Source organism: Marmota marmota, unplaced genomic scaffold (assembly GCF_001458135.2).
Source record: "Marmota marmota marmota unplaced genomic scaffold, marMar, whole genome shotgun sequence".
Classification (NCBI taxonomy): domain Eukaryota; kingdom Metazoa; phylum Chordata; class Mammalia; order Rodentia; family Sciuridae; genus Marmota; species Marmota marmota.
The window spans coordinates 6962970-6985924 of record NW_026000068.1 but is presented as its reverse complement, the minus strand read 5'-3'; the positions used below and the strand labels follow the sequence as shown (position 1 = coordinate 6985924).

The window sequence follows — 22955 nt, the reverse complement described above, 5'->3', positions numbered from 1 at the left end:
GGCAGGTGGGGTATAGCCTCAGGGGAGATACAGCCTTCCAGGGCACACCCCCAGGGACCCAGCTCCTCCAGCCACACCCCCTCTGCCTACAGTTACCACCCAGTTAATCCATTCCAACTCGGGTGGACTGATTAGGTCACAGCTCTCATAATTTAACATTTTACCTCTGAACATTGCTGCATTAACACAGGAGCCTTTGGTGACATATCCAAACCATAATAGTGTACTGAGACTTCAGAAGGCTGGTGCTCCCCAGAACTTTCCATGCAAATGCTGTTGCCCATTCATTTGCTCTCACTAAAAGAGCTGGCCCTGGGTTGGCTGGAGCTTTGGTGTTTCCCTTGGAGGAAATGAGGGTGGCTTTCCTCTGCCCTGAGGGCTGGGCAGGTGCCCCTCTGTGTCCACTGAGCCCCCCTTGTGGTGTAGTCCACCCGACCAGTGTCGGTCTCTGTGGCTCCGGTACTTTAATATGTTTTCCCATGCACTGTGAATCTGACTGAGACTCACCTGTGGGTGTTTTAGATAGAATTCAACAAATGGGTCCTTAAACTGGAAATATAAACACCTCTGACAAGTTGGAATTGGTATTAAGTTTTGTAAACGACAATTCCTGGGGCTGTCAAAGAGATGTAATTGCACACGTGCTCTTGGAAGGGATCTGGCCCCTCCTTCCCTCTGTGCATATCTGACGTGGTCCTCGCAGGGCCTCTCTTCCTCTCGGTTGCCGGTCATTGCCAGCTCAGATTGGAGTCAGGTTATTCTCAGATGTACCCCAGGGGTCATAGAACAGCCAGAGAAATCCAGGCAAGGGAAACTCTTTTGCATTGTGATATAAGTTTGGTTAATTTGTGAAACTCTGGCAATTGCCTTTGACTTTTACCTGAACCCCCCACACACACCCTGCCAAGAGAAAAGTAAGCAGTACACATTCTAACCTTTTCCTAAGTAGACACTGTTCCTTATTCCTTGACAGAATTTGGACCTTCCCTTTTGTTGCTTCGGCGGTGCTGTTTGAGTAGGAGAGTCCTGAGAGAGTGTGACTGTGAGCTTATTTTCAGTTTATGGGGTTTTGCCTCTTTTATTGAATGGGAATTGAATTAACTTCTAGTATAAGTATTTAAAGTAGAAAAAAAAAAAAAAAGCTAAGCTTTCCACACAACCATTTACAACAGGATAGTATTACAGAAGGAAGTTTTACAGGCCTGGCTCTCTGCAGGCATTTTATTTATATCTCAGTGGAGGACAGACGTTTACTTGGCAGAGTCCGGAATCATAAATTATGTCCTCATAACTGTATCAGGGTCAAGTCACTGGTGATCCTCAAGTTAGAGGAAGCTGGGGGAGGCCGGGCTTTCTCGTGTTCTCCCCTGGCACCTTGGTGATACCTCATGGAGACTGGCGTGAGACTCCGGGACCCAGTGGAGGGGCCTCTCCGTGGCTCACCTCTGCATCCACAGCACTTCCAAAGCCTGCACAGAGTAGCTGCTCAGAGAGGAGTGTGTGAGGCACTGGAGGACATGCATTTGCTAGGGCCAGCTGCTCAGATCAGTGGTCTCTCAGAGTCCCCAGGCAGCTATGTTATGTGTACACAGACATGCAGAGAAGAGAGCTTTCAACACTTGAGGTTGTATTTGTATATCTCCCTCACTTAAATTTGTGGGGCCTTTTCTTGTGACCACCTCTTGGAATAGGGGAAAGGCATTAGAAGTTATAGAGCTAGTGGTGCTGACCAGTAGAGGTAGCAGCAGGATTCTGAGAACAGACAGCAAAGGAAATTTACTTTAAATCAGGTTCACCCAGGCGCGAACAAGTAGATTTACTTTTCACTTATATTCACGTTTCATATCACAATACGTTTACAGTAACCAAATAGAGAACATTGTGAATAATACATTTATATTAGTAAGACTAAGGGAAATGATGCTGTGGTTATTTCAATAAATATAGAATAAACATTTGATAGAATTTGACACTCATTTGTAATAGCTTAAAAAGTACTCAACAGAATGAATGGAGTTCCTATAATCTTACCAAAGATACCTCTTGCAAGCATCGTCATGTTTTGTGGTGAAACATTAGAAGGCTTTCTATTAAAGTCAGGAAAGAATCAAAGATTTCTGCCAGCACTGCCAACGCTCAGTACTGTCCTTGAGTTTACAACCCATTCAAAGCAACAAGCAAATAGGAGTGGTGAGATCAGGACGGGGACCACCCAACCCAAGGTTCCTTCCTGTTCTCTTTCTTGTGTCTGAGAGGTCAGGGACTACTAGACAAGGACTCTTTAAACACCCTGTGACATTATCTTGCTGCTGTCTTTGGTGAATTGGGCCAGGCCGAGCACCTGCTGGTGGCAATGGGGGGGATCCTTAATTGGATGGGCTCCTAGATCCCTTCCCACTTCAACCCTGAGAGCTTCATCTGTATCTCTTTTAGTGTTTTTTTGATTGGAGAGCTGTTCAGGATTCTTAAAGACTTGGGGTATTGTTGAGGAGAAGCCAGCAAGAATCCTGAGGGATAGCAACGTGCTTTCCGATACCTAGGCCACATTTGTGCCGTGTCTAAGGAAGTGCTGCAGGGCTGGGTCTGGCCAAGGGCCTGCCGTGTGAGGGACAGCAGGTGTCCAGCACTGTTCCAGAAAGACCCAGAGGAATGGGTTGCAGCTGCCTTCAGGGATGTTACCGTAAGGGAGACCCTTGTGCAGACAATCCTGTGGTGGCCTCTCTCAGTTGTTCTGGTGGGGGACAGTGGCAGCATGCAGGAGGAAGCAACGTTTTCATGTAAATTTAGGAGAGTCACATTTATGGCAGAGGCAACAGGTTTAGTTGAGGCTAGAAGCCATGGCCCGTGTCTGTGGTCTTGAAGCAGGGCCACATGAACAGTGTGCTGGTCAAGGCGGTGGGACCATTCAGGGTATCCCTGTCCAAATGTTCCTAAACCTCTGGGAAGTCATGCACTTCAGGTTTTATCTTTCAGGTGTGTGGATTCTCAGCAATACTGTGAACACTAATTAGCCAATGCTCTTTGAAACTGGCACCATGACTGTCATTCAAAATGTCTCGCAAGCTGGGTGCAGTGGTGCACGCCTACAATCCCAGCAACTCAGGAGTCTGAGGCAGGAGGATTGCAAGTTGAAAGCCAGCCTCAGCAACTTAGCAAGGACCTAAACAACTCAGCAAGACCCTGTGTCTAAATAAAATACAAAAGGGGCTGGGCATGGGCTTGGTGGTTAAGTGCCCCTGGGTTCAATCCCTGGTGCCAAAAAAAAAAAAAAGAACTCTTGCACAGAGCTTCTGCATCTGCAATTTTGATTATAATCATATGAAATATATATTTAGGCTTACCAGTATGGCTTTAGACATATTTTTGGAAAGACATTTTTTGCAGCGACCCTATAGAATTTTTTGTCTAAATGAATAAGAAATAAAACAAAAAGTAGTCCATCTTCTGGCTTAAATTTTGCAATGTTTTGTAGAACAGATAACAAATCAAAAAGTTCTCCACAGTACAGAATTTTAAGTATTTCAATGGGGACATTTTCTAAAGGCCTGCTGGGTGACTTTCAATAAGAAACACTCTTCCATTTTAGAAGAAGCTACATTCTGGAATAAGAGATCTGTAGCTACATTTGCTGGCTTAGATGACCTTGTATATAAACTCCCAAATAAGTGACCTCCATTATAGGCTCTTATGCTTTAATATATAAAAGAGTGTGTGTGTAAAGATAAGGGAAATAGCTAAAATAAGGACTATGTGCACAGTAAGAACCAGGGGAAGTATCTGTCACTTAAAATATGGGTTTGGAAGCAGTTTATTCCTTAATTAATTAATCACCATTTTATCTTTTAGGAATATCAGCAATTTATCCACTTAGTTATTTAATATCATTTTATATTTTAGGAATATATAGCAGAATGATTTCCAAATCATATTTAAGCAGATAAAAATCCATAATATGGAATGATCTTTAAACGTGGATTTGAACAATTATTTATCTTATGGGAAACTTTAAGATCAATAAAGAGTTTTATACCATTCCCATCTGTCAAGTAACTTCACATCTAGAAGTGCATGGCGGAAAACTTTGAGGTAAGCCTCTCGTAGCCCTCACTCATGTGGAAGGAGGCACCTCCATGACCACATCCCCACCACGGCCCCAGGAAGAAGCAGGTGAGCTGCAGGGATTCTGCTGACCCATGACTCGGGGATGTCCTCACATGTGGCCCTGGCAGGCTTTGACTTTAGTCTTGCTCTAGTAACCCTGATCATCTGGGCCCTGGAGTTTTACGCAGAGGGAAGCAGGAGGAAGACCCTGAGAAGTGGGCCCAAGGAAAGCAGCACAGCCGTTGCCTGACAGACTGACACTTAGGTGACAAAAGGAAGACCGACGTGAGGCTGTGTGATGGCAAAGAAGACCACGTTCTAATGTTGTAATGGCATTGACAGTGCCACTGTCCCACTGTACCTGAGGTTCCAACACCCCCTTTAGGTAACAAAATCTGCAGATTTTACAGAGAAAATGGAATAGTATTTACATATAACCTACCCACATCCTCCCACATACTTTAAATCATCTCTAGAGTCCCATGAGCTGGAGCTCATGTAAGTAGTTGTTGTGTATTTAGGGAATAACGACAAGAAAACAAAAGACTATGTTTAATACAATCACAATTTGTTTTTTTTTTAATATGTTAGATGTGGAGTTGGTTGAACTTATGGATACAGAACCCTTGGATGGGAATAGCTAACTGTAATAGGTAAATTTAATTATCCAAGACATTGATAAGACGTGAAATTCAGTTGTGAGGGAAAATGTTGTAAGTCATAGAATTAATCCATCATTAGTGGTCATAACAGATTTGTGTTGTGATGTCGTCGTTTCATTCAAATAGAAATATTTGCTTTTCTGAAAAGCACGTCTCCTTTGTTGGTGGCCCGGGAGCTCCTTGCTGATGCCGGATGGAATGGTGAGGGAGACAGGAGCCCAGCCAGGCCATCATGTGGGGTGTGACTGTGGCTGTCAGCAGTGGTGGCTTGTGCTGGCAGGCCACCCTCACACCTACCCTCTCCATTGATCCATGCAGGGACAATACGCACACAGTTTGAGCACTAATAAAACTAGGGCCCAAAGACTTTTAACTTTTATTAAGAAAAAACAGTAGTCACACCCAACTGTTTTGACAATTTACTGTTTTAATTAGTCAACTTTTATTTTCTGAGATCAAGAATTACAACTTTGGTTAAGACGGCTGAGATTGAGGGAGGCTGTCTTTGTTTTTGGTAGCAATGACAGCCTGCTATCATAACCCGTGATTTTAGCCAGAGCTGGTTGCTCAAGCCAACAGGGATGTTGGATGTGTCCCACTTCTGGTGCTGCAATTGAGGACAGCGTCCCCCTCAAATGAACTACGTCAGCCTGTTGGATTCATGATCCTGGCTGAGTACTCCAAGGGATTTGAGCCAGAGTGTCAGTTACAATGTCCTACGACTGTGAGGATATTTATCATCAAATCCCTTGTGCATCACAACTCCTGAAATAGGCATTTGTGGAATGCACGGCATGTTCACATATGACCCTAAGATTCCGCATGTTTATTTTCATCATTAATATCTAAGGCCTCTGAGGACATAGATCAGCTTTTTGTACAGGGTATCGATGTTTTGACAATGATCACTGAAACATGGATGGCTGAGCAGATGTGAATTGGAATGGAAATTGTGAATGGAAAGCATCATTTAGGCAATGTGACTTTGACTTTTAGTTTTAAAAATATGAGATGTTAAAATTAAGGTAATTAGGTCATTACCCATGAGTAGGAAACATTTGTGGGAAAAAGAACCTAATTAAACAATCTGAGTTATTAAAACAAGATCACTTATATATTTGTAGTTAAGAAGAAAAAAGTTAATTTCCTATAGTAATTTTTCCAAAAGAAGAACCCCAGAATACAGCTCCATGGGATTTTTTTAATAGAGAAAAGATGTTGATAAAACATGCATGTTTTCATTTTCCAGATCCATTAAGTTTAGCTTAGAGAGCCAAAAGAACACCCAAGGCTTCCAAATACTTCCAAACAATGAAATGAAATGTCACAAGGGCTTTGACCTCAGCTATGCATGCTCCAAATACATCATTTGTGTTGTGAGCCTTTTAAAATAAATAAATGTCCTTACTGCTATTGGTCAGGGCATGAGATCTGCATTTAGTTGTGAGCTGGTGAAATGAAAGCTATGTGTAAACTCAGATAAGGGCAGATTTAGGAGAGGATAATCTTCTACTAGACGATCACATCCCTGGGTGGGGGGATATGTGAAATCACAGACATAGATGCATACGTGCTAGTTAGACTTAACTAACTTTACCATACTGATAAAGCCACTCTGCTGCATTAGCCCTGGCAGGAAAACCACGGATTCTTGTGACCATCTGCACTTTCTTGGGAAGGAGGATCATTCCTCCAATTACCATGTCCAGTGGGTGCTGATCATTTCATGTTCTGCATCCAGTCTTTGGTTCCAGGCTGCTACGCAGAACAAATGATGCCACATATAGACACTCTTGCTAATGATCATAAACTCTTATTTGGTTTAACACCTTCAGATCATCAGCATCATATGTTTCTTTACAAGTAAATCAGTTCTACAGCTAAGATAGCTGAGGCACCGGCTAAGGGGCTGCGGGGAGTAGAAGGGAATCTGTCTCTGCTGGACTCTCCTGGTTGTCGGGGTTGGCCGTGAACTTAAGAGTGAACAGAGAGCTTCCCAGGAAGGACAGAACAGCCCCAGCACCTGTGTGATTCCAGGTAATGACCTCTCTGGCTATGTTTGCTAATATATTCTGTCCTCAGTTCTGGTTACACAGGAGGCTCTGTGCTCACAGGGCTCCCACATCAGCTCTGACGCTTCCCATTTGGAGAAACCCATTAACTTTGTTTAACCCAGAGCTTCTCAGTTTTTTCTGAAAGCACATGTTTCATTGGCAGCATCCATCAGCATCCCACAGAGACCCACTTTAGGAAAACTCTTTCACAGAATGAGTAGAACACCATTTTAAATGTTGTATATGCTCTGAAAGTAAAAGGCATTATCTTTATACTTTTCAAGCATAGTGAATTAAAACCTATAGCTCTGATGGAGTTGATGAGGTTTACATACAAATTAAGGGGCAGCCCATGTGTATTTTTTTTTCTGTTCTATAAAGTGGAGTTCAACAACATTAATTGTGAATAGCATCAGGCAACTTAATAAACTGTGAATTGTAGCACCAGACCTCAGCTTGCTGGATAACCTCCAGGATTCTCAACACCCTGAGTTTCCTGTGAATCATGAATAACAAGTAATAGTCTTTTTTTTTTTTTTTTTTTTTTAACTTTTCACTAAAACTTTCTCATAATAAAGAATTGGAAAAGTATAATAGAAAGAGGACATAGAGTTTTCCATGATGGAAAATTCCTTGATACAGGGATTCAAAGGAGGCAAGAGGTTAAGAAAATCCAACTTCATTTCAATCGTCTAATACTTTGAATCCTTGGAGCATTGGAAGAAGAGCCAGGATAGAAATTTCTCCTTTATGTACACAAACTAATAAGCATACATAGAGTACAACCAGAGAAATGAAAAGTTGTGTCGATTTGTGTACCATAAATCAAAATGCATTCTGCTATCATGTATGACTAATTAGAACTAATTAAAAAATAAAAAAAGAACACGTAGATGTGTATTAGTTTTAGATTTATGTATAACAAGTTAATGGTTCAAACAGCATGCATTTATTTTTTACAGTTCCTTACTTCAGTGGTCTGTGTGGAATCTCACTGGCTACTCTGCCCAGTGCCTCATAGTCTGAAACCTGATGACTGTTAAAGCTGCAGTATTTTCTGAGGGTCAGGCTCCTCTTTTGAGGACTTTGGGTGTTTGCTGGATTTAGTTCCTTGTGTTTTGGGGACAGAGATCTCTGATTTCCTGCTGACTATAGTCTGGAGGTGGATCTCAGCAACTTGGGCTGCCCTAAGTTGTGGCCACACATGACAGCTCAGTCCCTCAAAGCCAGCAGAAAGATCTCTCTCTCTCTCTCTCTCTCTCTGTTCTGCTTCTAGAAGGTCTTAGACCACGTGGCCTAATCGACAGAGTGGATGTACCTGCAACTTGACTGATACATCACAACTCCAGGGAAGGGCGTCTTACGGAGTGTGGCAGGGGGGTGGGGGATCTCAGGAGCTTCTTAGATTCCCACACCCCACAGTGTCAGTGTGTGAGCAGGTGCTTACTGTGAAAGCACTTTGAGATCAGAGCTATGACACAATCAAGGAGCTGGGTGCAGGAGCAGGCAGGGAATAGACTGGCTGCCCCAAGGCTCCAGGTCTGAATGCCCAAACCGTGACCCCTGGGGATGCACAGGCCTGCAGGTCTGATGATAAGCAGAAGAGAGCTGAGCAGTGCAGGTGTCACTATGCTTGGTCCCTGTGAGGCGCCTTTAGGTAGGAATTTTACAATTTAGATAAGCCAATAGAAGAAGGTTTAACTCTTTTGTCTTAAGTTCCTTTAGTCACAGGGTCACAGGACAGCAGATTTTTTAAAATGGCATCCAGAAGGTCCAAGAGAGGAGAGTGGAATTTCATTTATTTGCAAAGCAAGAAGTCAAAACCAAGTTGCATGTACTATCAGCACTGTGCGACTCAAATTTCTTCTCCTTTTTTATTTAAATTTTTATTTGTTGTAATTAGTTATATATGACAATAGAATTGCTTTGACCCATCATAGATGGAGTATAATCTCTCATTCTTCTGGTTGTCCATGTTGTACAATCACACTGGTCATGTAATCATATATGTACCTAGGGTAATGATGTCTGAGTCATTCTACTAGCCTTCCTACTCCCAAAATCCCTCCCCACCTTCACTCCCCTCTACCTAAGCCAAAGTACCTCTGTTTTTCCCTAGAGTCCCTTATTGTGAATTAGCATATGTGTAATCAGAGAAAATATGCAGCCTTTGGTTTTTTGAGATTGGCTTATTTCACTTAACATGATATTCTCCAGCTCCATCCATTTACTTACAAATTCCATAATTTCATTCTTCTTTAAAGCTGAGTAATATTCCATTGTGTGCATATATCACAGTTTCTTTATCCATTCATCTGTTGAAGAACACCTAGATTGATTCTATAGTTTGGTTATTGTGAACTGAGTGCTATAAACATTGATGTGCCTGTGTCACTGTAGTATGTTGATTTTAAGTCCTTTGGCTATAGATTGAGGAGTGGGATGGTTGGGTCAAATGGTGGTTCTTCTTAGTGTATTGCTTCAAAGCTCAAAACCTAACACTTTCAGAAATTAATTTTTATATTATTATGGTTTAGATGTAGTATATTCCAAAAGCTCATGTGTGAGATGATGCAAAAAGGTTGGAGGAGAAATGTTTGGGTCATGCCTTTACCGAATCAGTGAATTGATCCCTGATGGGATTAACTGAGTGGTGACTGGAGGCAGGAGAGGTGTGGCTGGAGGAGGTGGTTCATTGGGGGCATGGCTATGGGGTACATATTTTGTATAAGGAGAGTGGAGTCTCTCTCTGCTTTTTGATCATTATGTGAGCTACTTCCCTTCACCACACTCTTCCACCATGTTGTTCTGGCTCATCTCAAGTCCAGAAGAATGGAGACTGCTCTGTGGATTGAGATCTCTGAAACTGTGAGCCCCCAAATAAATTTTTCCTGCTCTACATTGTTCTGGTCAGGTCCTTCATCACAGCAGTGAGAAAGCTGATTAAAACATATATAAATAAATATTACCTCATCAAACATTGACATCCAGGAACTTACCAAATATTCACCATTACTGGCCTACGCTGCCTCCCAACAAGGGATAAGAGTGGGTTTTGGCCTGTGTCTTCGTGTCTGAGTTCTCCATAATTACTCTTGCTGCAATTTTACTTTACATTTTTTTTGCTAAGAAATGGAACCACTTTAACCCATACAAGTTTGATTATGTGACTGTAACCATCACATTCAAATCCTATGGCTACAGGATTTGATTTCTTGTGGTTGTGAACCATGGAGGCATAGATAGCCAACATAATCTAATAAGAAACTTCACTAACATTTGTTGCTTTTTTTTTTTTTTGTCCTTAAAAGAATCTGGAGTAACTGCATTGTTGCAAAAGCAAGTTAAATGAGCAATCCTGCCCAACCCTTAATCTTAATAACATAACCCCACTGTGGCTTATCCTATTGATTTCAATTCTTCCAAAAATTCTCATAATTCTTTGGAAGAATGCCTAAAATCTGTACAAAGTATTGTAAATTGTCCTGTGGGTACATGATATTTGAACATTTCCCCCTTAGACATGGAGAAATAGAAATAAAGGGTGGACACCTTTGCTGCAGGTCACCCATTTTCATTCCCCCAGTGATAGGTATTCACTTCCACCTAGAAGTACTTTCTCCTTTCATTGCAAGATATTTGCCAGAAAAAAAAAAAGATGTCTGCATTCTTGACTTTCACTCTCAGAAAATAAGAATTTAAAGGCATTATATTTAGAGACTAAAGTAAATAGATTGATCTTCTCATTTGAGATGCTCATTTGTAGAGTCCAAAGTGCCTACAAATCTCAGCCTCTGCAGTCCAGTTCTCTAGCAGCAGCACTGGTTTTCTTATCCTCTTGAGCTATCTACCATGATATATAAGAGAAATGTCTAAAGTAATGTGGAAGGAGGAAAGCCAGCTCCATTTTTTTTTATATGCGCAGGTATAAAATCTAATGTGCACACTTCTCTACGCGCGCGCGCGCGCACACACGCACACACACACACACACACACTTCCTTTTGCAGAGTAGTATTTGGCTGCTCTTCTATACCTAGAAGAATCCACACTCTGCTGGTTGAAAGTGAGTGCATAGTCTGCGGGCCCAAGATGGCAGGCTCATGCTCCCCCTAGGAGCAGCCTTGGTGCCCATCACTCAGTGGGGCAAGAAGTTGCTTCACTCTCAGGTTTTGCCCTTGAGATAATCCAGGCACCAGCCTGGATGTAAGCAAGTGGCATAATGAAGGGTTAGGACGGTGGCACAAAATGTGCATGGCCACTCAGCGGGAACCTGCTGAACACCATTTGTGTACAGTCATGGAGTTATGGATGATTTTCTACTTAAAATCATTCACTTTTTGTTGCAATATTATTTTTGCAATTTTTCAAAACATTTCTATTACATTCTATTATATTTTTTAGGACTGGTAGTAATAGTGGAATGAGCACAAAGTAGAATTCTTAAAAATCTCTTCATCATCAGCCTCTCCTCAGAGTAACTTGTGTGAACAGAGTTTGTCATGCAGCATTTTGAATATCTTTACACCTTCTATAAAATCAGATTTAAATGCACGTGGGTATTTATCTGGGACAGCTGACTAAATCTAAAGAAAGACCATGGACTGTAGACAGTTTCTGGTGTTAGGAGACCGTGTTGTCTGACCCATTGTGTGGCACATGTTGGGAAGTGTTCTAAGTGTTCAAGGATGATTTTCAGTGGATTAGGCAGTGAGTCAGACTGCCCATGGACCGAGGTCTCCCTCCACCATGCCACCCTGTGACTCAGACTTCTCTAATTTCTATGGAAGGTGATTGTAACTCTCTCATGTTCAAAGGCCTGGACCAGCACGAAGAGCCCTGCAGCCAAAGGAACTGAGTGTAAGTGAAGCAAGTGGTGGCCAAGGGAGGAGGAACACATGCGATGCACACATACGCACACATGCACTCACACAAGAGCATGCAGTTGCTACACGGGCTGGCTGGGTGATGGAAAATGACATTTCTCAGGCATATATATAGTGAGAAGTGAAGGTGGAGTTGACTCCATTTTGTATTTATGAAACATATATCTACAAATACTTAGTGGTTATTTTCAGTTCTAAATATTCAAACATTAATGGCCAAAAAAATAATATTTATGCACGTAGGCATGTTATGTAGGTGCACAGAATGTGTGTGGGAGTGCATCGGGGATTTAAGGTCTGTGAAGGATGATACTCACCTGTAGTGTTCTTCCCTTCTGGAGGCTTTCTCTGACTTTGATAACATCTGATCTCATGAAATGACCTGGGATTACTTCCTCCTTTTGCAGCCATCAGCAAACGCTCTGTGCAGCTGCCAAGTCCAGGCGTTCCTCCTCACACCCTCCAGGTCTCTACTTGGTGAGCCCAGGCTTTCTTCCGAGCTCCTGCATTGTATGGAATGCAGCGACAATAAGCCTTTTAATGTTTTTGAGGAACAGAATCTCGTTTATGTCATTTCTGCATCCTTTTCAGTTGTATGACTTTGCTCCTTGTCATAAGTTGTGGCCTTTTGTTTTGTCTTTGGCCTCTTTGCATACCTCCTAAGTTTAGATTGGATGCTTAATGTGTAAGTTTCACCTGGTTTTGTGCTGGGACAATTTTGTAGTTTGAAAAACATTCTAGAGATCTTTTCTGGGATGTGATTAAGTGACATAAAACCAGTCTGATGGTTTGGGTTCTTGCTTTTAGGCCTGGCAAGTTTGGATCAGAGCAGCATTTGGTCTCTGATCATTTTCCCACTGAAGGGTCAGGACATTTCTTGGTGCACCACTGATGCCCTGAGAGTTCAGTGTTTTTCCATTCCTGCTCGTGAGAGCAAGTACTGCTCCGAGCCCTGTGTGGTTGATCTTTCCAGGTGGGTCTTTCCCACCCATGAATAATTTGTGTGTGTGTATATTTACTGATTTTTACACCATTAAACACTTACGTGAGGCTCTGCATACAGCTGCAGTTTTTCCCATCCAGCAACCTTCTTTCTGAGAACCACAGTCATTTTGACATCGCCTGCTCCCAACTGTCTCCCACGCCTTATCTCATATCTACCTGAGTTTCCATGTCCCATGCCACCACCTGGGAACCTTCTTGGGGTTAGGACTGTGAAGATCATGGCACTCCCTCAGTGTTTCCCGTCACTCAGTGACCACTGGCCTTGGTTGCTTGAAGGCTGGGGTTTTTAGAACTGTTATTTCATATAGTTTTTGGTCATTCTGGTGCAAGGGTTAATCCTATTTCTGTTGCTCCATCTTGGTGGGAACCAGAAGTCACTCTGTAACCATGTAATGTTGAATCCACTCTTTGTTTACCTGCTTTCCATCCTGGGCATCACCAAAGTAATTTCCACGACCTCCTGCCAGTCTCTGTTCTGATTGACCCACACTCCTGTGGTCACAGGTTGACTTCCCTCTACATGCCTGAGTGCTTTTGCCCTTTGTAGGCACTTTGAATTGGTTGGTCATTTTCTTTATGCACAATGGCTTTCTCTCTTGTCATGCCAAACTTAGTTACTGAAAGAGAACTTGATAAATACGAATGGAAACTGTAAGCAGTCCATATGAGAGGAGTTTCAGACAGTGATGAGGGGAATTGTTACACTTCGTGCTGAACACATGGTATCAAAATTCTGCTTGGCTTGTCTTCATCTCTCTATTTTACTTTGAATCTATAAAATATAAAACATTTTAAGTTTCTCAAAGGTAAAACAAATAGCCAAATAAGAGGGTCCACTTAACCATCTAAATTGGCTCCCTACACTGGTGCAGATTCCATTTCAATAAGCTTATCAGTGACTTGATCAATATGATTTGTCCTTTCCCCTGGTAAATAGGGTAAATGTGCTCAAATTCAGTAAAATAAAATAAAGTTGCTTTTCACAAACTTGCCACCTATCGACAGAGACAGAATTATACATAGATAATTAGGCTTTGGTGAAATATGTACTTTGATTCTGTAAAACAAGCTTGTGGTGAGAAGAGAGACAGCAAGGATGCATTGAGGGTGAGACAGGAGGCTGCATCTGTCGGGTTCTGAATTTAATTTCTAAATGGGTGGTTTATCAGTATTGACTGAGATTGAGAATCCATGGATAACATAATTGGAGAAAGAATTTAAAATTTCTTTTTTTAAGAGAGAGAGAGAGAGAGAGAGAAAATTTCAATATTTATTTTTCAGTTTTCGGTGGACACCACATTTTTGTTTGTATGTGGTGCTGAGGATCGAACCCAGGCCGCACTCATGCCAGGCGAGCGCACTACTGCTTTGAGCCACATCCCCAGCCCTTAAAATTTCTTTAGTAACCATTCTTATCTAATAATTCCACCAGAATATTGAGAATCCTATGTAGCAAATAATAGGAATTAGCTCCCTAGAATCATTTCTTGGTGTTCAAGGTCCATTCAAATCTAGACAGTACGGCAGCAGTACACCACCAAATTGTAGCAAACAGATTCACTTAAGCCTCCTCGGTGATCATGACTGAATTGAATCACTTCATACTTTGAGTCATAATTTTAAAACAGATTGGCCTTACCATCCCTCAACCTTTCATAATCTGATACTTCAAGCAAGTGTATCACAATCGAACCATCCAAAGCAGTTCAAAGAAGCCCTGAGTTTCATGTTAAACTTTGTACTCTGAGGAAATTAAAATTAAAACTGAAGAACAGGATCAGTTATTGGAATCTTAGATCTAGTGAGCCTGCACCAATCCTCCTCAGCCACATACTGTGTCCACCCCTGGGACATGTGACAACCTGTCCTTCTGGGACCATCAGAGATGCCAATCCAGACATTGGAACTGGCTTTCAAATACATTTACCACTGAGAGATTTCAAGAACTAAACTTCACCTCCATAGAAAACATGAAATTCCTGGTGGAGGAAGGTAGGTTTGACTGGGGGTAGTCTCCCTGTTTATTAGGATTATAATTATCATACTATTTCATAGGTGATATCAAACTTGTTAATTTGTACAACATCCTCATTTTATACCTAGATCCATAAACTGCATGTGTCTCGAGCCCATTCCAGCAGAGGGCTCCTGGACCTTGCCCAGCCAACCTGGCACAGAATAACGTGGGCAAGTGGCACGGGCTATGGTGCTTTCACTCCAGTCTTGACAGCACCCCTCCCTCACGTGGGCACAGGCAGGGGTTTATTTCATCCTTCTCATGGGCTTCCTTGTCTAGTAATGGCATGTTACAATCTATGGCATTCATTAGGACTACTTTTTAATTTAAAAAGCAGCATCCAAAAGATGGCGTAATAAAGAACACTGCCCACAAAGAAGGATGAAGTCATCTATCTCTCCAGTGTGGGTGGCATGGAGCTGGCATGAGCCAGGGGGAGCGCTAGAGGCATTCCATGTGAGCAGCCGCCATGACTGCTTTACGCATTTTCTTTTAAGAGCCTATGATATTACAAACATAAAAAGCTTCTGAGTGCTGCCCAACGTAAAAATTTAAAGGATGGATGGAGAGTAAAGAACCCTACTTGGAGTAACCAGAGCAGTGATGGAATAGAGGGTACTAGGCTTCCAGGTCAAGCTGGCGTCGTGGACACACATGCAGGACCACATTTTCTCACTAATCGAGAATTCAGTATCGAAGGGATTGTTTTTTCAGGGCTTAAAGCTATGAAACGAAAAAGAGAGGAAGAATCAGATTGTATTTTTTTTTAATAGGGTTGGAAACATATCCAAGATAAAGGAATCCAAGACTCAGAGAGAGGAACTGTACAGAAAAATCTAAACAGCTGCTGGCTCCAAATGTGGTCCTTAGAAAGGCCTGCTTGGAAGGTTGGCTCTTGGCTGACTTCAGGAAATTTGAATTTCAAATCATTTCCCCCATCTCCAGACTGATAAGAGTGGCTAAGCAGGCCCAAACTATTGATGCAAACAACGGGGTGTAACTTTCTGTGCATGACAGGCAGAGGCGCCTGTACACCAGACCCTGGGGAAAACCTGAGCACTGAGTTTTCAGCAAGTTTCCTGAACAGCTTCAGTGCAGAGGCGTGGGGTAGGGCCTGGTATCATGGGGACTGCTCTTCTTTGCCTTTCCTGTGCTGGTTTCACTTCATATCCTCTCACTGTAGTAAATTACAGTTGAGGGTCCTGTCTCACAGCCTGTGAACACTGCTGTCTAGGCTTAGAAGCCAGAAGTGGTTCTTGGAGGCCCCAGCACAGAGATGGGAAGAATCCTCCCACTTCCTACCCTAGATCTCAGAGCTTGGGAATCTGCAGCTCAACTTTCTCTATTGGAAGCAAAATAGAGTTTAGGTAGCTTCTGTTTAAGAAATTGTCTCCATGCTATGATTAAAGTTGATTAAAAGTCTGGTAGAAATTTTAGGTTGGAATAATTTTCCTTTAATATTGAGCATAGTACTTCATACCTCCTATCTTCCAGGAATGCTGTTGAGAAATATAAAGTAGCTTGACTTCTACTTCACCAGGGGGCTTAGACCTGATCTGTTCAGCAAAGACCCAATATATATATAACTAAATATATGTATATTTAAAATAACTATCTCCTGGAAACTGAGAGCCCAACCTCTTACTCCACTTCTCCCCCCATCCCTGGAGGCTCAACATCCACCATCCAGATGGGCAGGGCCCTGGAACAGTCTTCCTGAACAGCCCAATAAAAACAAACAAACTAACAATAAATAAGATTCTAATAGCTTTCTTCATCCGACTAACACATCCAGTTCCCATCATGGCCAATAAAACCCTCCCCTGTGCTCAGGCCTCCAGTGAACTTTTTGCCCTGATATTCTAATGTAAGCAGGAAACCAAGAATGCCCATAAATAAAGAGGAAATCATCTAATGTGAAAGAGAGATCCATACACGCCAGGAGAAACAGCAAGTGGACAATGCAGAAATGATAAAGAGAGAATCAATTACCACTACTGTGCTCAAATCAGAGATGGCTGTGGGACCAGGGAAACACTGTATCTAGTAACAGAACAGTCAAGACCAAGAGAGATGGAAAAGGGGCCTTTGAAAAATTATAGAAGAGATGAAAATCCCAAAAGTCATTTTGGAGGGTAAAGATAAAGTAGTATTCTATAAAGAAAAGCAAAAGATGAAAATATGAGATAAAAGATAAGAAGCTTGATGTTGAATATCAGAACTTGTATCCAAACAACAGGAGAACCAGCAAGAGAGGAAGGAAAAAAATGGAGAAGAAACAACCCACAGAGTCATTGGGAAATTTTCTAAAACAAAAGTCTTTGCTTTACAGATTAAAATATAATTTTTTACCAAAATGACCTAAACACAAGGATGTCATTGTGCCCTTCCACAATGCTGGGCAAAGAGGAGGTCCTCAAAGCTGCTTGCAGATGATTTTACAGATCACAAGTAAGGGAGAGAAAAGAGACTGACTTGACATTTCTAATGCAACACTGGAAGAGAGAGTACATGAAGCTTCACATTCAATTCTGAAGCAAAATTGTTCCCAGCCTAAACTTTTCATCAAACTTCTAACCAGGCTTGAGGGTAGCATAAAGATGCTTATGGTGATAACAGCACCAGACATTGGTCTTGCCAGCACCCTTGTTTAGGATGTCAACACAGGATGTGCTCTAGCAAAAGAAAGTTCAACAAAGAAGGGTGAAGTATTGCAATGCAGGAAATAAAAGACTGAATACAAAGAAAGGAAGAAAAGCCCAGCATGGAGGTGCAGAGTTATTCAGGAAACAGAGAGCAGTCAAGCCAGTTTGGAGCAGGTCAGTGGGTTCTCAGAGGGACTTTTTAGGGATAGGCAATGGTATCCTCCCTGCTGTGTCTGAATACCTGATGGAAGATGAATTAAGGGCAAGTTCAGGGGCTGGGGCTGGGGCTCAGCGGTAGAGCGCTTGCCTAGCATGTGAGAGGCGCTGGGTTTGATCCTCAGCACCACATAAAAATAAATAAATAAAATAAAGGCATAAAAAAATTCACATCAATCTTTAAAAAAAAATAAAGGACAAGTTCATAGAAACTAAACAACCACCTATGCAAAGCAAGAGAAGCCTGGATTTGGACTGGAGGGAGCCCAACAAGAAGCATAAATCAATTGCAGTTCACCACATCACTCTGGGTAGCGTTCACCTACTGATAAATGCAAACACTGAACTTTGATCTAACTAGGATTACAGCACAATTATGCTAGGAGGATGGGAGATGGGAAGGCTGAGTGATGTGGTAGACAGAAGAGTTACAGCCTCTTTTTCCTTGCAGCACAATTCATGCACAATGCCTAACACACTGGAAAGTTCAGGGTTTTAGCTCCATGGTGGTAGTAGTATCAAGATATCCCACTCAAAGAGATAGGGAAAGGATAGAACAGCTCTCTTATTTTATAATAAAGCTTAAATTTTGTGTGTGTGTTTAATATTGATGATACCATTTTAAAGCGTGGCCATGAGTGACTGGCTACCTCATGCGTTGTTGGTTTTCCCTCTATAGAAACATCCTTTCTTGTTAGAGTGGAATTGTGATAACTACTGCATCCAAGATTAATCCATCTATTCCTGGTTTTGCAGCCATAAGATTTAGGACTGTTTTCATATAAACCCGGAGGTGTTCCAAGAAGATTGTCAATACCCTAGTCCTAAATTCCACCTTGTCCAGACATGGTGTATCCACCTGGCAGTCCCTCAGATCTACTCCATGCTTGGCCACCCAGGACCCTCCCACCTGGGTTGTTTTAAGAGATTTCTGGGAGTGAGGGGCTGAGGAGAAACTGCAAAGGCTATCGGGTGCATAATGGGGGATGATGGGAAAATGTGTTACAGACTAGAAAGAGGGGTGTGTGTGTTCTGTTGAAACTCAACCACCCCAGTGCTTTGGATCTGTGACTCCAGGGCTCACAATATCCACAAACCTCAAGCTTAACATTACATGGTCTAAGAATCAAGTCTGGTTCCATGGTTTTAACTTTGATACTTTAAAGAAAATAGATAAACTTAATATCCAAATAATCAGCACCTTGGATTACTGATAAAGAAAATGAAGATGATTTTATGGAATTGCCTTTTGCTCCCACATGTGACTTTGTTTATTATCTTGTTCTCATTGTGTATATGGGGGAAACTGCACGTTCCTTGTGAAGATGGCCTGAGAGCTGAGCTCTCTGTTTATGTGTTTTCAATTTTGCAGAGCAGCTATGAGTGTCTTTGTATCTGAAGTTTTAAGAAAACTTACCTTTCCCTGAAAGAGAGCAGCTGTCATGACAGGGCTTCGTCTATGCAGGGGGCTGAGACACACTATGCATTTTCTCTCCTAGGAATACCAGCCTTGTAACACCAATGCATGTCCTGAGCTGAAGAAGACCACGCCCTGGACGCCCTGGACACCTGTCAACATCTCTGACAATGGCGGCCACTATGAACAGCGATTCCGGTACACCTGCAAAGCCCGCCTGCCCGATCCCAATTTGCTGGAAGTGGGAAGGCAGAGGATTGAAATGCGGTACTGTTCCAGCGATGGGACCAGCGGCTGCTCCACAGATGGTGAGGGATGGTGGGAGGACGGACTGCTCCTGGGAGGCCTTTGATCTTGAGTCTAAGGTCATGGAAGAACACGGTAGTGTGTACTTGTTATTAATTGTGGCTTTGCGGTCTTTATCACAGTGATCCCTGTAGAACAGAGTGGACTTCACAGCAAATTGAAGGGGGAGACACTCACTATGAGAATTCAGCTATATCCCCCCTTGTCCATAGAGGGATGCATTCATAGACTCCCAGCGGACACCTGAAACTGGACAGTACCAAACACCATACGAACTTGTTTTTCCGTGCACACACAAACCTATGAAAAATTATGCACATTAAGAGATTACTAACAATAAATAATAATAAAATAGAATATTTATAAAGATATACCATAGTAAATGTTATGTAAATGTGTCTCTTCCCTGAGTCAACACAAGCATTGATACTTTATGATTGTGGTCGACCACAAGTAACTGAAACCGCAACAAGGGACACCATGATAGGAGATGGTTCTGGGCATTCAGGGCCCAAATAACACTGTGCTTATGAAAGGTCCACAGTAGTTTGTGTCAGATTTATTTTGGATGAAAAAATACACTGAGGAAGGACTTTCCATAGGTTTTCTGGCACTAAAATATAAGGTGAAAATAGTATTTCAGTTTATTTATCCTCAAAGTAGACAAAAGTCAGGAAGAGTGGATTTCTTTGGTTTTACTCATACGGGGGATGTTTCTGTTAAGAAGCACCATGTGTAAGAATGCCATGGACACATGCCATTGCTTCACCCCCTGAACTGGGCAGACCCCTGAATGCCATGTTAGCAGCCTGGAGAAAGCCTGCGGAGGGAGCCAGACCTGCCCTCTGTCTGGTCCCAATGCTCTGCAGTTCTATCCCCTGGGCAGGTCACTTAGTCTCCCTGGAGCTCCTCTCTCTGCCCTTGAGAAAGCGGGTTAGAGCCTGGTGGCCCCAAAGAGCCTCATTCTTTGCTTTGCTCTCCGTCTCTTTTTGTGTTCTTCAGACGCATCCTCGGAGCTTGGTTTGATGAACACGATGACAGTTACATTTTGCGCTAGAGCCTTCTCAGACATTTCCCAGCACTTCTGTGTTGTGGTTTTACTTTCATTCTCCCGCATAAATGGGACATAGAAAAGGCTGGCACCCCTGATGTCATTTCTCAAGAAGGGGTCTTCAGGCCCAGAGGGGCTGGCCTTGACAGATGCCCCAGAGCTGGGGAGCTGGATTGCAGTGCAGGATTGACGGGGGTGGGATAAATTCATGGGGGACAGTGCTTCTCCTCTGTGTGGCCACCAGGAAAGCTCTGATTAGTGGCCAGTGCTGCTCACATGCCAAAGGTCCCCAGGCTGAGGCCTGCTGGGATACTGGGAGCTGGGAGCTGATGGACATCTGGGATACTCGGTGACCCCAAAGTTGTTACAAATACCTTTTGCTATAAAAGTACACTTCTCATCCTGTACCTGTGTTTGTTCTTCTAATTTACTTTCTCTCTATCTCAGACTAGACTCCCCATAGCTCAGCAATCACACAATCTTATTGTTAAAAAAATATATATATATATTCTTCTTTGATAAAGGGTATCGGTAAATACACCTATTGACATAAGTAAAACCAACACCACCCGCCTGGTGAGCAACAAATTGAGTCACTCTTGTTAAGTTTGTAAAATTCTGCTTTTGTTAGAAGAAAGGATACCTATATTGAAACACCGAGAGGAAGATAACTGAAGCCCAGTTTAAAGATGGACATTTTATAAGGGATAGTCTGGTAATCTCCAATTAGGGTTCCTGTGTGCAGCCTTACTGCATAGCAGCTCAGGAAAGAAGTCTGAGTTATGGGAGGCTGTCACTCAGCTGCAGTATTTTATTGAGGTGTGAAAGACTAATTCTAGAGAGAAGCTCGTGCTGATGCAGACAGACCAGTGTGTGCGTGGGCCCTGCAGGAACTCCTGTGGAGTCACACTCTGTGTTTCCCCTGCCAGGCCTGTCTGGGGACTTCCTGCGAGCCGGGAGATACTCAGCCCACACCGTCAACGGGGCCTGGTCAGCCTGGACGTCGTGGTCACAGTGCAGCCGCGACTGCAGCAGGGGCATTCGGAACCGGAAGCGGGTCTGCAACAATCCCGAGCCCAAGTACGGTGGCATGCCCTGCCTGGGCCCGTCCCTGGAGTACCAGGAATGCAACATCCTGCCCTGCCCAGGTGAGCAGTGATCTAAAACGTCCGGCAGCAAGGACGGCCTTTTAGCTTACCCTGGCTCTCTCAGCTCCGTGGCCTGGTGTTGGGATACATGTTCTTAAGAAATGTCAGGTGATATCAGCAGCTGTTGGTTGAACCTAGTGAGATGGAAAAGGAAGAATAAAGGGGTCCTCCATTCCCAGCCACCTACTCCAACTGACCTGAAGCCAAATCCCGAGTCATGTCCACCAGTACTGACACGCCTCACTCGGCCCCCTTTGTAGGCTGGCATGTGGCCTCACATCTCCAGGTGAAAAGGGCAGGCAGCATCTGGGCTGGATTACATTCCTTTTCCTCTTCTTTTTAAAAAAGAAATTAAAATACTTCTTAGAGCAATGCCCTGTAAGGATTGTGGGCTCTGGATCCTGTCCCTAACAGAGATGTTGGCCCTTCTGATGTGGTCTGGAGAGAAGTGATGTCCCTGAAATATGCATCAGCCCACCTTTCCTGGGACCCGAGGGACCCAGGCCTCCCTGCTGTTCTCCACTAACACCAGGTTCTCAGGTTGCAGGGGTCAGAGCTGTACCAACAGGTGCCTGCCAGCTCAGTTCCTAGTCCCACTGTCTCCTGCTAGAGGGGTTCTACCTCAAGAATCCCATCTTCTGAAGATGGAGTCTTCTCTCCTGGAGGCTGCGTAGGGCTGGAAAAGGACCTGGCTTTTGGTTGCACTGAATTCCATATAAGCACAAGGATATTAAAGTGAGCTAAAAGAGCCCAGGGCTTTTGGATCTGCTGTTCTCCTACAACCCCTCTGTCTTCCCTCTGATATTCTGACTGTCTCTGCTCCCTTCTGCCGTGGCTCCCAGTGGAGCTCTGTCACCTAAATGGCTTCCACCTGACCTTCCCATGGTCATGGGTTCTGTAACCCAATGACCCACAGCCACCCTGTGCAGGTCACTAGATGCTGTCTGTGCCTTCTTCCTGGGTGAAAGCCCAGGAGCTCAGGGCCTGGGATGGTTCCACTGCAGAAACTCAGTCTTCAGCACAGGCTGGCACACCTAGAAACGCCCATCACAAGTGTTTGTTGAATGGAAAGTGAACAACCAGCCGGTTACCCATCTTCCTTCCTCCCTCTGCCCATTCCATTTCCAGCACTTTTGAACAGTTTGGAGGACCCACTGTGTGCTGCTCACAGGATGGCAAAGACACAGTGTTGTGGTCCACATCAAAAAGGAGCCTGGGGTTGGGGGAGAAGGCATCTGTGAATAATGTCAAGCCAGCATGGCCATCAGATGCTAAGATGGTGACAAGATACAGTGGCCACGTCGGCCAAGCACCTAGTGAGCTAGGAGAGCAACAGCTGCAATACACAGGCTCTTCCAAGCTGAATCTTGAGGGACAGAAAGGAGTTAGTCAATTGACAGGAAGGGATGGGAAGTGGTGTGAAGGGTCATGACAAAGCTGGGTACAGA

General features: G+C 43.3%; 1 protein-coding gene across 6 annotated transcripts in view; it reads left to right on the top strand.

Moving 5' to 3' along the window:
- Sema5a (semaphorin 5A) overlaps positions 1-22955 on the top strand; it is a 447885-nt gene that overhangs the window by 403998 nt on the left and 20932 nt on the right. For all 6 annotated transcript variants that reach the window (XM_048813988.1, XM_048813984.1, XM_048813985.1 and 3 more), the window contains 2 exons: positions 19085-19310; positions 21289-21507. In XM_048813988.1, coding sequence (XP_048669945.1) covers positions 19085-19310; positions 21289-21507 — 445 coding nt within the window. The remainder of the gene's footprint in view (positions 1-19084; positions 19311-21288; positions 21508-22955) is intronic.